Genomic DNA, 15,721 nt, shown 5'->3' on the forward strand with positions numbered 1-15,721 from the left:
CTGGTTTTGAGATCTAATGATCCCGATCAGTAGGGCTGCACAATATATTGAAACAAAATTATTATAAATTGATTATATCGTATAATCCTGTAGACAAATCCTGAAGGGTGTGATTTCTCAAAATAAATAAGTTAATATAAATGAATAAATATTCTGGCGAGCTGTAAAAATAAAACCTTGATGGTTTAACTTTTGAAAGTGTAGATATTAAGATGTAATTAGTACAGTCTACTATAAAATAAAAGTATTTTTTTTATAGTTTTTCTTAAATACTTTAGTATTATAATTTTAGTACAGTATTATTGCAATATTTTTCTTGTTTTATTTGTTTTTATTCAATAATCATTTTTATTGTTACAGTATACCCAAGTTTTTTCCAAATTGTTCAACCCTAAAAGAATATTTTGCACTCAAAAAAGTCTTCAGAGAAGTTTCATGTTTATTTTTTTTCTATATGCGCTCCCTTTCTAGAATGATGAGTTCTTTCAAAATATAATTGGTTTTTCCAAATATATATATATATATATATATATATATATATATATATATATATATATATATATATATTTTTTTTTAGTAATCTGGAGCAATTTCCTACATTTTTTTAAATCACAACATTTATGAAAGTAAAAATTTTCCAATGTCGTGCAGCTCTACGATCAGACAAACCGCTAAACATGGTTTGACATACAGTTCTCAAGACGCATTTTAAAAAGTTTGTAGCTTGACACAGTGATCTAAAAATACAGCATTTATGGCATATAATATATTAAAGACTAAACAGTTTCTGTCTGCATGCATATGGCTGTATCTGTGAACTTCGTAACTTCACAAAAGAGTTGTTATCTGATTGTTTGACAACAAATTGACCAATCCTTATGACAAATTGAACAGTTTTGTAGGTTTAGCTTAACAGAGTATCAAATACTGCTTTAATATCAGCTGTGATGCTGATAATGTGATAAGCATGGATAGTCATGTGATGGCTCTGTTAAATAATATTTTCTCTCACTCTCTCCTCCAGCAAACTTCATTCTTCCAGCTTCTCCGTGCAGGTTGGCCTGTAAGTATGCAACACATATTTGTGAAATATGTTATGTTTCAGAACATGTAATATCCCTGACTCTATTCTGTTTTTTGTGAGCTTGTAGAGAGCGCAAGGTCCGCCTGGTCCGGAAGGAGAGATGGGGAAATCTGGGCCGCAGGTGAGGTACCAGCTGGTTTAATAAGATTTTGATGAGGCTCAGCGACACCTGTGTTATGTAGTGCAGTACTTCCTGAGCTCAGATGACAACACCTGCTCTGCTAAATCATGATATCTCTCTCTCTCTCTCTCACTCTTGTTTAACGTTCTCTACCAGGGGCCACCGGGAGAGCCAGGTGAACAAGGACGTCCAGGACGTATGGGAGACATGGTAATAATCTAAACTGCAACGTTGTCATTCTTAGAGATGCTTACTAAAGCAAGCATAATTTTTATTAGTGGTACATGCTATGACATCACTTTTGCATTATTGCTAACCTACTAATTGTGTGCCAAAATGTTGTTGTCTTTAATTCTGATGTTATCATATTTGTAATAAGAAAATACGACCGTCTGTCAAAACAGCTGTAAATAAAGTAATTTGTAAATAGCACAGGACAGCATGTCACCTCAAATTAGTGGCAATTAATTTGCTGAGTTTTATTTATCTTTGAATGTGTGGGAAAGGGAGACAGTTATTAGACACACAACCCCACCCATCATTGCTGAGATTTAACCACAGATGTAAACAAAGTCCCTTGTATCTGCATTCCACATTGCAGTTTGTAAGATTTAATGTGGCTGACGCGTCACATTTGTGCTTTTCAAAGTTCTCTCATCAATCTCTGCTGAGATGAGCTTCTGATAGCATTTAATCTACCACTATGTGAAGGAGCAGATAGATAGATAGATGTCATTTACCTTGAATGACACTAAATGAGGGGCTGAGTTTCCATTTTTGACGCTTATGACTGTAATTTAACATGACCTTTGATGAATCACATAGTGGCCAATCACATGCACATGTTTGTGTGTGTGGTCCTTTCAGCTCAGAGCATGAGCTGCATTTTCTGGCCACAGTTCACTTGTATCTATCACCCTGAAAGCTTCCATACATCTGCTATTTACTGCACATGATCTGATGAATGCTTCCAGGTGGTGTTTCTGAATCTTTAGGGCTTGCCAAATAAAATCTTATATTAATAAACCCCCCCAGCTCAGTTATAGGTTTCTTTGGCTGCATTTACTGTGCAACGCCCAATACACAAATGAGATATTTTGACATTATATGTCCTTTCTGATTATATACATATAACACGTTCAGCAAGATAGGTTAGGCTGGCGATAACACTATCTAGAGCTATTAGTAAGGTTTTAATAGTAGTATTTAACATTAATGGACACAAATGTCATTTTTTATTAATCCAGCTTAAAGGGGTCATCGGATGTAAAGTTCACTTTTACATGTTGTTTGAATATTAATGTGTGTTGGCAGTGTATGTACAAAACTACCCTACAATGATAAAAATCCATGCAGTGGTTTTTAATTAATCTGTAAAAATAATATCACCTTTTTTAAATCGAGCCATTCTCAGATGCCAGAGGCCACTCCCATGATAGTTGATTGACATGAGCATCTTACCTCAGATCAGCTGTAACAGTCAGACCTCCATTGTTTCGATGCCGGAGCAGGGATGTAAGTTAGACAAGAATATCTCCGATTGAGCGATTGAGTTGTTGTGTTGCTGGATGTAATAATGAACATAGTGGTCGTCATGTACTCCCGACATCTGAGCTGCTGAAGATGCAGTGGATTACATTTGTTTGTGAAGGGAATGCGCCTTCCGATCTACATAAATGCGTCTATGTTCGCACAAATCATTCGTGATCCAGCTTCACCTACAGCAGAAGTGAGTATAAGGGTTTTTTTTAATGAATCTCTGCAATCACCTTTCCTAATAATGTGCTAGTTAGCAAGTTAGTGGCTAAACGCACTAAATGCGGCTAAAGTAAACAATCACTCCACAGAGAGAAGGGAGGGGCGGAGCAAGCAGAGCTCATTTGCATTTAAAGGAACAATCCCTCAGAATGGGATGATTTTTGCAGAGCTCATTTTGACAAGGTAAAAAGTTTTTTTTTTACACAACCACTGAGAATTTTTAACCAAAGTATATTATAGGCTTTTCATTAAGAGCTTAAAGAATCACATCAACTTGTGGAAAATGGGCATCCGATGACCCCTTTAAACTCTCATTAACACATCTTTAATATGCTGTTAATTACCACTGAAAATGAATTGTAACTCAGTTTGGACAAACAAAATGTGCTTATAATGGAAGCCCTTTTAAATCAGATTACCTTTAAATGTGTTTAGATGTTGGAAAACCGGCATTTAAACTCATTTGAAGCAGAGTAACTCTTGCAAACACAGAGAGGTGTCTTTCATATACTGTACTATTAAAGGCTAAAGACTGCAGCCACTAATGTCAGTCACTAGTGCATGTCTTGAGATCAGAGCAGTGAGGTTTACCTGCACAGCACCTACCTGCTGGTCTCCATTTCAAGTGCATTCTATTATGACTAACATAGAAATGTGTTGTTTCTTAATTTTTTTATGTGCTATTCTTGCAGGGTGACCGTGGCCCTAAAGGTGTGATAGGCAGAGCAGGGCTCTTTGGAAAGGATGGAGAAAACGGGCTGGACGGGCCTCAGGGGCCTCCGGGGATTCCAGGACCAAAGGTCAAGTAATATTCATGTAAAGCGTACATTGACATTTACATTTTGAAGGAAGTAATTTATATCAGCATCCTGCCCAGAAAGTGTTTTATTGTGTCACGTTTTCTGATTCTTTTGGTGTGTTAACAGTTAATTTTGAAACACAGGGTCCTCTAGGCTATAAAGGAGAATCAGGCTCATCTGGAGAGAAAGGAGAGGAGGTAAGACAATTATGAGTGGTGAATGTAATTAAAATGTTGTAGATTCAATTTTTTTTTTTTTTTTTTTTTTTTGCCTAATGACTTACACTGTTCTTGTTGCAGGGCATTGCTGGACCAGAGGGCCCATGTGGAGATATGGGAAAAGCCGGTGAGAAAGTAAGCCATGATTAAACCAATTGTCAATAAATGCAAGCACCTCATTTTTATAGGGTGCATTCTTTGAGATGATAGTATGTATTGCCATCTAGTGGTCAAGCAAAGAACTACTGTATTAAAAAGGGACTTAATTTGTGTCTTTTTGGCCCGGTTTCACAGACAGGGTTTAGACCAGGGGTGGGAAACCTTGATCCTGGAGGGACGGTGTCTCTGCAGAGTTTAGCTCCAACCCTGAAAAAATCTACCAACCTGTATCCTATACACCTTGATTAGCTTGTTCTGGTGTGATTGATTAGGGTTGGAGCTAAACTCTGCAGGGACACTGGCGGGGTGTGCATCTAAAGACAAAACAAAGGCACTAATATATTTTAAGATCAGTCAGTGCAAGTTTCTTTCAGTTGAAACAGCTCAGACCTACATTTTAGTCTAGGACTAGGCTTAAGCCTTGTTTATGAAACCGGGGGCTTATGTGTGTAATGCTTGAAAAGCTTTGTGTTTATGAAAATATGTAACCTGTGGTTCACTTTTACAGGGTTCAAAAGGAGCACCTGGCTCTCCTGGTCTCGTCGGCCCTCCTGTAAGTTAACAAACTATGATAGCAGCAACATTCATAGTAACTATGAATGAACAGAATAAAAAAAAGACTTCTTTAATTACATCCGGCTTTGTCATTTAAATGTACTGAACATATTAACCTAATATTTCTTTTCAGCATCTTGGCTGATTGTATTTTAATTCTTCTTTAGGGTCCACAGGGCATGAGAGGGTTGGAGGGCCCTGAAGGTCATCCAGGGCCAGATGTAAGTGAGACAAAATAATTGTAGTGCAATAAACATTTGTTTATCATATGCACAGATGTACACAGTTGCATGTTAATGGTGACATCACGTTGTACTTATCTGTTAATGTTATTGTTTACAGGGGGATGATGGGATGGAGGGACCACCAGGCCTTCCAGGTCCACCAGTAAGTAATACATAATATCATAAATCAATATGATTCGATATGCTTCAACAGTAGTATACTTTACACATGCACTACCATTCAAAAGTTTGTGGTTGGTAAGATTTTTTTTTTTTTTTAATCAGAATTTTCAGCAGCCTTTATTCGAGTCTTCAGTGTCGCATGATCCTTCAGAAATCATTCTAATATGCTGATTTGCTGCTCAAGAAACATTTTTATTATCACAGTTGAAAACAATTGTTATGGTTAATATTTTTGCTGAAAACATGATACATTATTTTTTAAGGACTGAACAATTAATCCATCTTTCCTAAAAGAAAATAATACTAACCCCAGTTTTTTAATGGTAGTGTATGATTTGTCTATTAAATTAAATCTCATCTTTATTTAAATATTTCCAGGGAGCTCCTGGTTGGACAGGTGTGGTTGGTGCCCAGGGGCCTAATGGGTCTCGTGTAAGTCTTAGGCTTTTTCCTCATACTGTTCCACTCGGTTTGTCTGTTACTAACAATTTTTATTTTCTAGGGGGAGCCTGGGCCTCCAGGAGCTGTTGGTCTTCCAGGGCCACAGGTATGTTATTTATTATTTAGGACAGTGTAAAATGTACTGATAAATGACTCTACATAACCTATGTGTCATTATTAGGGTCCCCAGGGATTAGAGGGACAGATCGGGCCTCCAGGACCAAGGGGTCCACAGGTGAATATTTGTTCTGCTATAATGAATCTAATTGATTGATTTAAAGACATGGCAGTCAGGGATTGGATAATTGAACGTGATGTTATGCATGCTAACTGGCCCATGACAGACTTATTATTTGATCATGATCCATATTATTGTATTCACATGCTTTTTCACTAGGGACTGTCAGGCCGGGAAGGTTTACCTGGTCCCAAAGGAGAACCTGTAAGCACTCTTTTCTCACAGACTCAATTGACCCTTCGCAAACACCTTGACTGACAGGCGATCTGACCAATCATAACACTGAATCCGCCATTTTGTCCGACAAACAAATCAGACAGGAGAGTAGATTAACTTCGGTCGACTTAAACTCGAAACATTGTGTTTATTGATGTCTTTCGGCAGTTGAAATAAAAGGTTTTTTTGTGCTTTAAAGAAGGAAAGACGATCGATTCACTTGTCATTGATCTAATAAGGCAATACAGTGATTAAAGAACCACAAAACGGTATTTATCGTTTGAGTTTCTTAAAAAATGACAACATTCTTAAAGCTGAGACCATGTTTCATACCAGATGTAGCCTGCTCTGTCTTGTCTGACAGCGTGTTGTCAGTTTCCTTATTGCTCTGCAATGTATTTTTCTGCGTTAGAACATGATGTGTAGTATGACAGCGGCATTGTTTATCAGACATAGCAACAGTAACTAAGGTGGGCGGGTTTTTGCGAAGGGTCAATTATCTTTCTTTAAAATGCTTTGATCTTCTTAGTCATTAAAGATTAAAGGAGAAGTCCACATCCAGAACAACAATTTACAGATAATGTACTCACACCCTTGTTATCCAAGATGTTCATGTCTTTCTTTCTTCAGTTGTAAAGAAATTATGTTTTTTGAGGAAAACATTACAGCATTTTTCTCCATATAATGGACTGATATGGTGCCCCGATTTTGAACTTCCAAAATGCAGTTTAAATGCGGCTTCAAACGATCCCAAATGCAGTTGTAAACGATCCCAGCCGAGGAAGAAAGATCTTATCTAGTGAAACGATCGGTTATTTTCATTAAAAAAATACAATTTAAACACTTTTTAATCTCAAACGCTCGTCTTGAGCTTGCTCTCCCTGAACTCTGTGTATGGCTCAAGACAGTTAGGGTATGTCGAAAAACATGCAAAGAAGAGCAAATACCATTAACAGACTTCATGCTGTTCAATGTTTTATCACAAGATATTTAATATGAACATGAATCTAGTGTTCAAAAGTTTGTGATCAGTTTTTTTAAATGTTTTTGAACGAAGTCTCTTATACTCACCAAAGTTGCATATATTTGATCAAAAATACAGTAAAAACAGTAATATTGTGAAGTGTTATTACAACATACAACTACTGTTTATTTTATATTTAATTAATTTCTGGTGTCAAAGTTGGATTTTTTAGCAGCCATTACTTTGGTCTGTGCTGTTTAATGTTTTTGTAGAAACAATTATACATTTTTTATTTCAGGATTATTTGATGTCTAAATGTTTTTTTTTTATTTAAAGCATTTATTTAAGGAATTATGTAACATAAATGTTTTTACTGTCACATTTGATCAATATAATGCATCCTGACCCCAGACTTTTGAATGATAATGTACCTTCTTATCCCTCCTCATTTACAGGGGCCTGCAGGGCCAGTGGGCCTCCGAGGGGAGCCAGGATTTGAAGGATTAATGGTAAAAGCCAAATTCTGAAGAGTTTTTTTTTCTCCTTAATAGGAATACTCAACTGTAGTTCATACCATGTTCTTAGTCTGTGTAGCAAAAACAAATACCAAAGTGTCTTTCAAATTTAATTTATGTAATTTCCTGTTTCTAACATGTACTGGTTAATTAGTTTGTTTTTTCTTAATTTTTCTTTAGGGTGTATTAGGAATGCAAGGTCCAAAAGGTTTTACTGGTATCAAAGTAAGCTCATGCCATCTCTATTTTTACCTGTTTCGGACTACAAAGTTTTTATTTTGGCCCTAATGGCTTTAATGACTTTTAAGGGTAATAGAGGACCTGATGGAGACCAGGGAGACATTGGACCTAAAGGAAACAAAGTAAACATTTAACTATGAATTAAAGTATATATATTGTCTAACTTTTACCTAAAGTTCATGTAATAGGTTGCTAATCTCATGATAACATATGTCACTTGTTGAAAATTGTATTTTCCTCCCAGGGTCCTAGAGGAGCCTCTGGGGTACAGGGCATTCAAGGTGAGCAGGGACCAACAGGCTTTCCTGGTTTCCCAGGCATCAGAGGTCTGCCAGGATCACAGGGGAATCAGGTATGGGTTAAAAAAAAAAAAAAAAAAAAAACTTTTTTGCTTGTGTTACGAGTCCTAACTCAGTATCCTCACACACAGGGAGAGGATGGAGAAGCTGGTTCGCATGGCAAAATGGGAAAGGAGGGGCCAAAGGTCAGAGTTGCTCTGTATTTTTATGCATTAAAGGATTAGTTCACTTCCAGAACAGAAATGGACAGATAATGTACTCACCCCCTTGTCATCCAAGATGTTCATGTCTTTCTTTCTTCAGTTGTAAAGAAATTGTTTGTTTGATGAAAACGGAAAACATTTCAGGATTCCTCTCCATATAATGGACTTCTATGGTGCCCCTGAGTTAACGATCCCAGCCGAAGAAGAAGGGTCTTATCTAGCAAAACAATCGGTTATTTTCTAAAAAAAAAATGTACAATTTATATACTTTTTTTTTTAACCTCAAATGCTCGTCCTGTCTAGGTCTGTGTGAACTCTGTTTTTTACGGTTCAATAAAGTTAGGGTATGTCGAAAAACTCCCATCTCATTTTCTCCTCCAACTTCGAAATTGTCCTACATCGCTGTAGAAGTACCGACCCAGTGTTTACAAAGTGAACATGCAAAGAAGGTCAAACGCCCTTTGCAAAAAAAGGTAAAACAGCAATGTAGGGCAATTTTGTGGTTTTCACAACAAAACCCGCCCAATTGTCTATCAAAACTAGCCCAAAAGTATCCCAATCACGTTTTGAAGGGGTCCTCCATTAAAAATCGCATTCTGGGGGGTAAAATACACATTTTTTGGCGGCGTTTCCCTGGTAAAATTAGCATTCCGAAGTTAAATGTCACATTATTGGGGTGGCTTCAACCTACAGACAGGAAAACAACCCACGACAACAGTGTTAAAGTAGCCCAATTCTGCGGGAAAACCGTGGACTTGGCAACGCTGGTTTAAGGTTAAAAAGTATGTGAATTGTAATTTTTTTTAGAAAATAACCGATCGTTTTGCTAGATAAGAACCTTCTTCCTCGGCTGGGATCGTTTAGAGCCCTTTGAAGCTGCATTTAAACTGCATTTTGGAAGTTCAATCTCATGGGCACCATAGATGTCCACTACATGGAGAGAAATCCTGAAATGTTTTCCCCAAAAAGCATATTTTTTTTACGACTGAAGAAAGAGATGAACATCTTGGATGACAAGGAGGTGAGTACATTATCTGTAAATTTTCGTTCTGGAAGTGAACTACTCCTTTAAAATTTTCAGTGTCTCAAATTGAGTGTAATATTCTCCAATGTTAAATGCCCATCTTGATTTTACCGAAGGGGAGCAAAGGTCCCGAAGGCCTCCCTGGAAAGCCCGGTCCTAGAGGCCTAAAGGTAACACACTTTACTCTATATTATCATATATTGTGGTTCTAGGTTTTAAAATATTATAAATAGATATTTTCATCACAGCTGTGTGATATTGTTTTTAATGAAGTTTCAATACATGTGTAATTTTTCAGGGTCGAACAGGGCAGAGGGGTCACGCTGGCATGCCTGGAGTTCCTGTAAGTGTTCATACACAAAAAGTGTATTGACACACTAGTGTCAATCTTTGTGTTGATAATGTCAGTGTTAATGGTGTTTATTGCAGGGTTTACCTGGCCCACCTGGACCTGTTGGAGCTGAAGGAAAGCCTGGTACACAGGTTCCCATTCTATATTCTAATACCATGAACTGTAAAAGAATATATCATTTATGCATTTCTACATCAATTAAATAGAAATATGTGATAATAAGATACTTTACATTAAGACACATATGGGTTCAGATGATATTCAGAATCATTTTAAATAATGTTTATTTAAAGAAATTAAATTATATATGATTTTACTAGAACATTAGTAGTACAACAGAATGCTATAATAAATGCAAATAATATTTTAATAGTATAAATGATATAGAAAATGTTTTTTATTATTATTATATAAAAATTTGTGGGCTATCATTACTATAAACATTTCAAGGTTCTGGTAGAGATAAACCAACACTTGATTTTACACACTGACACTGTAGAAAGTTCAAATTGATTCTCATTGTTCTTTCTTGTGCTCCAGGGACTGCAAGGCCTTGTGGGTAATGCAGGAAGTAAAGGACTAATGGTGGGTTCAGCACTCTTAACGGAATAGCCTACCTTCCAGTTGTTTAAAAGTCTATAAAGTCATTAATATAGTCTTTTGCTACTAGTCTGAAACTGTTTATTTAGCTTTCACTGCTAAGCTTTCATATTGAGCACCTCTAACAGACTTTATTTACCATTAATGAGCCGTTTTTGGCAGTGAAAGAAGCTCTATAACACAGATTGTTGTCATGAATCCAGCAGACTGAGCTCCCGGTGCAGAGCAAATAAAAAACGCTGATCACATTTTATAGAGGATGGGCTATGCCTTTTATGAATCATAAAGAGGTTATACAAACAAAGACAGCCTTACCAGGAATTTAGTGGGGACCAGTGTTTTCACGCAGCTTGTCAAAGTTTAATTTGCACCCTACCAGCCATAAATGACTCTAGTAAAATGCAGTAGGCGAGAAGAGTAACGGTCAGTGGTGGCAGCAGAAAACACTGGTACACACATGAACACACAGGCTTTTAAGGTCTTGCTTGGTTTCTCAAACCTCAGGGATTGCAAGGTATTCCTGGAGAACCTGGTCAGGATGGACCCCCAGGATCTATGGTGAGTTTTCTTCACTGTTTATACGTTTAACACATCTTTAGTATCACTTCGAAGTTTATTAGTCGGCTGTGTCTGAAGCTGAATATCTGAATTTGTAAGCATAAGAATGATGACAAAATATCAGTACATTTGAAGCAGACACCCTGCTGAACTGTGCTGAAATTACTTATAGGACTTGCCAATTTTATTACCAACTGTACCTACGTTTAGAAAACGAAAATAAATTGAATCCTTATTACATATTATTTTTCACAGTATTAAATTTGTCACACTGTGCATTCAAATCAGGGCATATGCTGTTACATTTTCATAATTTATTCTTGGCAAATCAGCTGTTCAATATCCGGCTGAAAATGATTGTTCTTGAGTTAGTCTAGAGGGCGTTGAAGTTATATGTATGTGTCCTTTGCATTTCCATTCACATAATGCAAATGATTACAATGCAAATTGAGATAAAAGCTTATGTGGGTCTTTGAATCAGTCATTGTTTGTATAACATGTCTTGTAATGCTTTGTAGTCTGTCTTATAAAGTTATAAAAAATCCTGTACAGCAACTACTTCTGTGTCTGAGCCGATTAACTCAACTCTTGACCCCATGCTATGGTATGCAATGCAGTCATACAAGGAACAACAAAGGGGTATCAAGTGGTATTAAGATTAAATTTTATGACGTGGTAGTATGTTCCATTGTTGCATTTATTATCTTACTATATATATCAATAGTACTCTTTGTACTTTTGTAAAGTAGTAAATTAGTATTAGTAAAATTAAAAACACTACTTTTTTTTTTTAAAGAAATTCATACTTTTATTCAGTAAGGACACATTCAATTAATCAAAAGTGACAGTAATGACTTTTACAAAAAAAAATCTATTTAAAATAAATTATGTTCTTTTGAACCTTCAATTCATCAAAGAGTCCTGTAGAAAATGTCAGATTACCCCCCCTAAAAAATATTAAACAGCAAAAGACTGAAGTAATTAAATAACTAGTCATTGAGCATTTTATGAACATAGAGGTCATTGGGAAATGTAAGTATACTAATAAGACCGCTTTAGCAACTTAATCTAAAGATATATAATATATAAAATATATATAAAATTTGAGACTGCATATTGATCTGTTTGTAAATTGTTACTGATGATGATTTTTGTTTCATTTGGCAGGGTCCACCTGGACAAGAAGGGCCTATGGGCAGTCCAGGACCGCCAGGAGAGAGGGTATGTTTGTGTTTTTTTTTATATATAATATAATATATTTCACATATAATTGATGTAATCAAGCTGCTGATTTTCATGTTGTTTCGGTATGTGTGGTTATTCCTCTCAGGGTTTCTCTGGAAAGACAGGAGCATTGGGACCGCAGGGCCCTGTTGGCATGTATGTAAGTGACCCCTCTACAGGGCTCTTACAGAGAGAAAGGGGGCGGGATGAGGAGAATAATGTTTAAGGTTGATGTTTGGACATAGCCAGCTCACTCTGTCATATTCTCTCAAGGGTTTTCCAGGAAACATGGGTATGAGAGGAAGACCGGGCCACACTGGAGACAGAGTAAAGACAAATTACACTTTTTATCCATCCTACATTAACAGCAATATGTCATGATATTATGCTGCTGTACATTGCAGTTATAATGTCGAAGCTCTACAGATAAAGGCTCTATTCTTATCCTTTAGTTTGCATAGGTTGCTGAATTTAAAGGCAACATCCTAACCAAAAATTAACCTCATAAATGACTGGACCTTTATAATAGTAACTTTAGGTAAAGGAAAACATTTGTTTTCTTACAGGGACAGCCAGGTCTAAGAGGGCCTCCTGGAGCAACTGGGAAGCCTGGACTACCAGTAAGTGTGAGGGATCAAGCACAAACACTGAGATTTTAAATAAAGCAGATTATTTTTTTATTTTTAAATTTAGGGAAACGTAATTTCTCGAATTCTGTTGATAAATGTTGTTCAGTTTCCACTGCTGCAACACTGTCATTTGCATGTTGAGATACTAATATTTCCAAACTTTATGTGTGTTATTTAGGGTCCCCCTGGTCCTGTAGGAGAAAAGGGCCCACCAGGACCCCAGGTATATACTATTTCTCCAAGAAAATATGTCTTGACCTTACTAGTTCAGTAGAGTTTAATTTCCCATAAATCAGTGCTGAAATATAAAGTGGTTTATTTCCTTCAACTTCACTGTAAACCATGGGTTATATCTCTGCAGGGCCGTCAAGGAGATCCCGGGCATCGGGGGACAGATGGTCCATGTGTGAGCACACAGCCAGCTCTTTCATTTACGTGATATCTCTATTTGGCTGATCATTTTTAAACACTTCTGTTCTGATTGATTGTCTACTATAGGGTCCTCCAGGACTTCAGGGGGTCAGTGGGGTCATTGGAAAACCAGGACCCCGTGGAAGTAAAGGACACCCAGGGCACCCTGGGCCAAATGGGCCCCCAGGTATTCTGGTAAGTGATAATTCTCCCTACCATACTTGATGAAAAGCTTCACGACATGAAGGACATTGAAAAAGTTAAAATTGCTGCAAATCTTTCTTCAGGGTCCACAGGGGGCAAATGGCCTACCAGGTGTAGATGGTGAGAAAGGAGAAAAGGTGATTGTGAAAGTGATTTAAGAGATTTAAAAAATGACAAAGTACTACCTTATGAAATCACTGAAAGTTTCTGTAAATGCACAGGGAATGATGGGCTCTCCTGGTGATGACGGGCCTCTCGGACTAGAAGGGCCACAGGTTAGATTGGCATGGTGTTGCAAAACTATTTGGTCTTTTTTCAGTAAAGAATAACAAACTTAAGCAACTAGAGGCCATATGTTACAGTGATTTTACCATGGTTATGTGGTATTTTAATGAAAAATAATAAAATGATTGTGACTACAACATTGTTATAGCTTTAAAAAAATTAGTGATCTCTCTGACCTCTACAGGGTCCATTTGGTCTGACCGGTTTGGAGGGGCCTCCTGGAGGGAAAGGTGATAAGGTGTGGTGAAAATATGAAATTATATTTCTATCTTGACAACTCTGAAGATTTTAGCATGGCAATAGATATGACATTATTGCTGTTGTTATAAATTATTGTAGATTAAGACATACGAGAAGACTACTTCTGCACAAACAGCATATATATAATAACCTGTAGCAGATCTATACAGGTGGAGCTGGGGAGGTGGAGGGTTTCAGAGGAACATTTAAATGTAAAGCAGCAAGCTTATTGGCTGCGTATGCAACAAAAAACCATCAGCTTGTGTCAAGTAGTTTAACGTTGTGATTGTGAATATCATCAGTTTGCATTAAGGACCCATCAGCCTGCACCATCTAGAGTTTAATGGCAGAACTTGGCACAGTAACATTTATACAGTATTTTTTGCTTTTTGTCTATTTTATTCATTTAATGTCATTTTTGTATTGGCAGGGGGACAGAGGTCCCTTCGGAAAGCCTGGTCTTCAAGGACCAAAAGGAGACATTGGCCCTCCAGGTGATAAAGGTCCAATGGGTCCACCAGGCCCAGCAGGCAGTGAGGTGTGGAGATGAATTTCTTAATGTCGGCACAACTACGCAATTTAACCCTGAAGTCATCTGTCTCAAATGCAATCAGTCTCACTGTCACTGTAAGAGTAATATTGGTGTTTTTTCCTGATGAAGGGTGATGCTGGTCCAGTTGGCATTGCTGGTGACCCTGGCCCTAAAGGAGAGAAGGTCATTTATCTTTTATAGCAAATGTCATTTCACAAGAGAAAATGCTGTTTTACTATATATTTCATGTTTTTCCTCAGGGTGATATCGGACTGCGAGGATTTACTGGTTTAGAGGGGCCGTGGGAGACGCGGGGGAGCAAGGAGAGAGTGGGCCCAAGGGAGACAAGGGGCAAATCGGACTGCAGGTGAGTGCGAATCAGCATTTTACATTATGTATTTGTTTAGCCTGGCATGTTTTTATCATTTGATATACATCACTTCAGGAAGACATTACAGGATTTTTCTGCATATAGTGGACTTCAGTGGGGATCAGCGGATTGAAGGTCCAAACTGCAGTTTCAATGCAGCTTTGAAAGGCTTTACATTATCAGTCATTTTCAAAAAAAAAAAAGAAAATTGATACACTTTTTAACCACAAACGCTCGCTCGTCTTGCACTAGCTCTGCATCCAGAACTTCATGCATTACATAGTCACGTTGAAAAAGTCCCAGGTGAAGTAGGCGGAAGTACCGACCAAGTGTTTACAAAGCGAACGTGTAAAGAAAGTCAAACGCCCTTTACATAAAGAAGGTAAAACATGATGTTGGATGATTTTGAAGAAGGAGGAGAAAATGAGATGTTTTTCCTGGAGTTACCTTTTTTGAACGGAAGTACACAGACAAAGAACTAACCACGTGTGACCTTTCCAAAGTGATTACGTAATGTGTGAAGTCATAGATGCGCATTTCAGATCTAGCACAAGATGAGCATTTGTGATTAAAACGTATATACATTTTTATTTTTTTAAGAAAATGACTGATTACTTTGCTAGATAAGACCCTTATTCCTTGGCTGGGATCGTTGTAGAGCCCTTTAAAGAGACCTTCAGCCCATTGTTCCCCTTTGAAGTCCCATATATGGAGAAAAATCCTGGAATGTTTTCCTCAAAAACCTTAATTTCATTGCCTTTGTTTGTGTCAGTTTTGTTGCATTTGTTTGTGATTAGTGTGTGAACATTGGCTGTTTTTATGTTAGGGTGAGTCAGGCCTCATGGGTGGTGTTGGACTTCCTGGCCTAAAAGGTATAGAGGTGAGTGTTGACCTGAGAAAAAATGACCCCTATATTCATGTGCGATATGGCTGCATAGTTGATGTTACTAATAAACCGTTTCTGTTTTCTTGTGTTTCAGGGAGGACAAGGCCATCTAGGATTGGTGGGGCGAGATGGACCTCCAGGAAGCAAGGTAGCATGTTTGATTATTCACTTAGAGCGTCTTTGGATTA

General features: G+C 37.4%; 1 protein-coding gene across 1 annotated transcript in view; it reads left to right on the forward strand.

Annotated features, from left to right (window-relative positions):
* The window catches only part of si:ch211-196i2.1 (collagen alpha-1(I) chain), a 69,895-nt gene that overhangs the window by 45,190 nt on the left and 8,984 nt on the right, over window positions 1-15,721 (forward strand). The window contains 39 exon segments of the mRNA XM_051093535.1: window positions 1,025-1,063; window positions 1,152-1,205; window positions 1,362-1,415; window positions 3,656-3,763; window positions 3,907-3,960; window positions 4,063-4,116; window positions 4,649-4,693; window positions 4,863-4,916; window positions 5,038-5,082; window positions 5,481-5,534; window positions 5,605-5,649; window positions 5,725-5,778; window positions 5,941-5,985; window positions 7,417-7,470; window positions 7,657-7,701; window positions 7,785-7,838; window positions 7,961-8,068; window positions 8,147-8,200; window positions 9,359-9,412; window positions 9,541-9,585; window positions 9,672-9,725; window positions 10,135-10,179; window positions 10,699-10,752; window positions 11,920-11,973; window positions 12,083-12,136; window positions 12,250-12,303; window positions 12,543-12,596; window positions 12,784-12,828; window positions 12,967-13,011; window positions 13,104-13,211; window positions 13,304-13,357; window positions 13,442-13,495; window positions 13,690-13,743; window positions 14,176-14,283; window positions 14,407-14,460; window positions 14,538-14,580; window positions 14,583-14,644; window positions 15,474-15,527; window positions 15,628-15,681. Of these exon segments, the coding sequence (XP_050949492.1) occupies window positions 1,025-1,063; window positions 1,152-1,205; window positions 1,362-1,415; window positions 3,656-3,763; window positions 3,907-3,960; window positions 4,063-4,116; window positions 4,649-4,693; window positions 4,863-4,916; window positions 5,038-5,082; window positions 5,481-5,534; window positions 5,605-5,649; window positions 5,725-5,778; window positions 5,941-5,985; window positions 7,417-7,470; window positions 7,657-7,701; window positions 7,785-7,838; window positions 7,961-8,068; window positions 8,147-8,200; window positions 9,359-9,412; window positions 9,541-9,585; window positions 9,672-9,725; window positions 10,135-10,179; window positions 10,699-10,752; window positions 11,920-11,973; window positions 12,083-12,136; window positions 12,250-12,303; window positions 12,543-12,596; window positions 12,784-12,828; window positions 12,967-13,011; window positions 13,104-13,211; window positions 13,304-13,357; window positions 13,442-13,495; window positions 13,690-13,743; window positions 14,176-14,283; window positions 14,407-14,460; window positions 14,538-14,580; window positions 14,583-14,644; window positions 15,474-15,527; window positions 15,628-15,681 (2,223 nt within the window).

The sequence above is a fragment of the Labeo rohita genome, chromosome 21 (assembly GCF_022985175.1).
Source record: "Labeo rohita strain BAU-BD-2019 chromosome 21, IGBB_LRoh.1.0, whole genome shotgun sequence".
In the NCBI taxonomy this organism is placed as follows: Eukaryota; Metazoa; Chordata; class Actinopteri; order Cypriniformes; family Cyprinidae; genus Labeo; species Labeo rohita.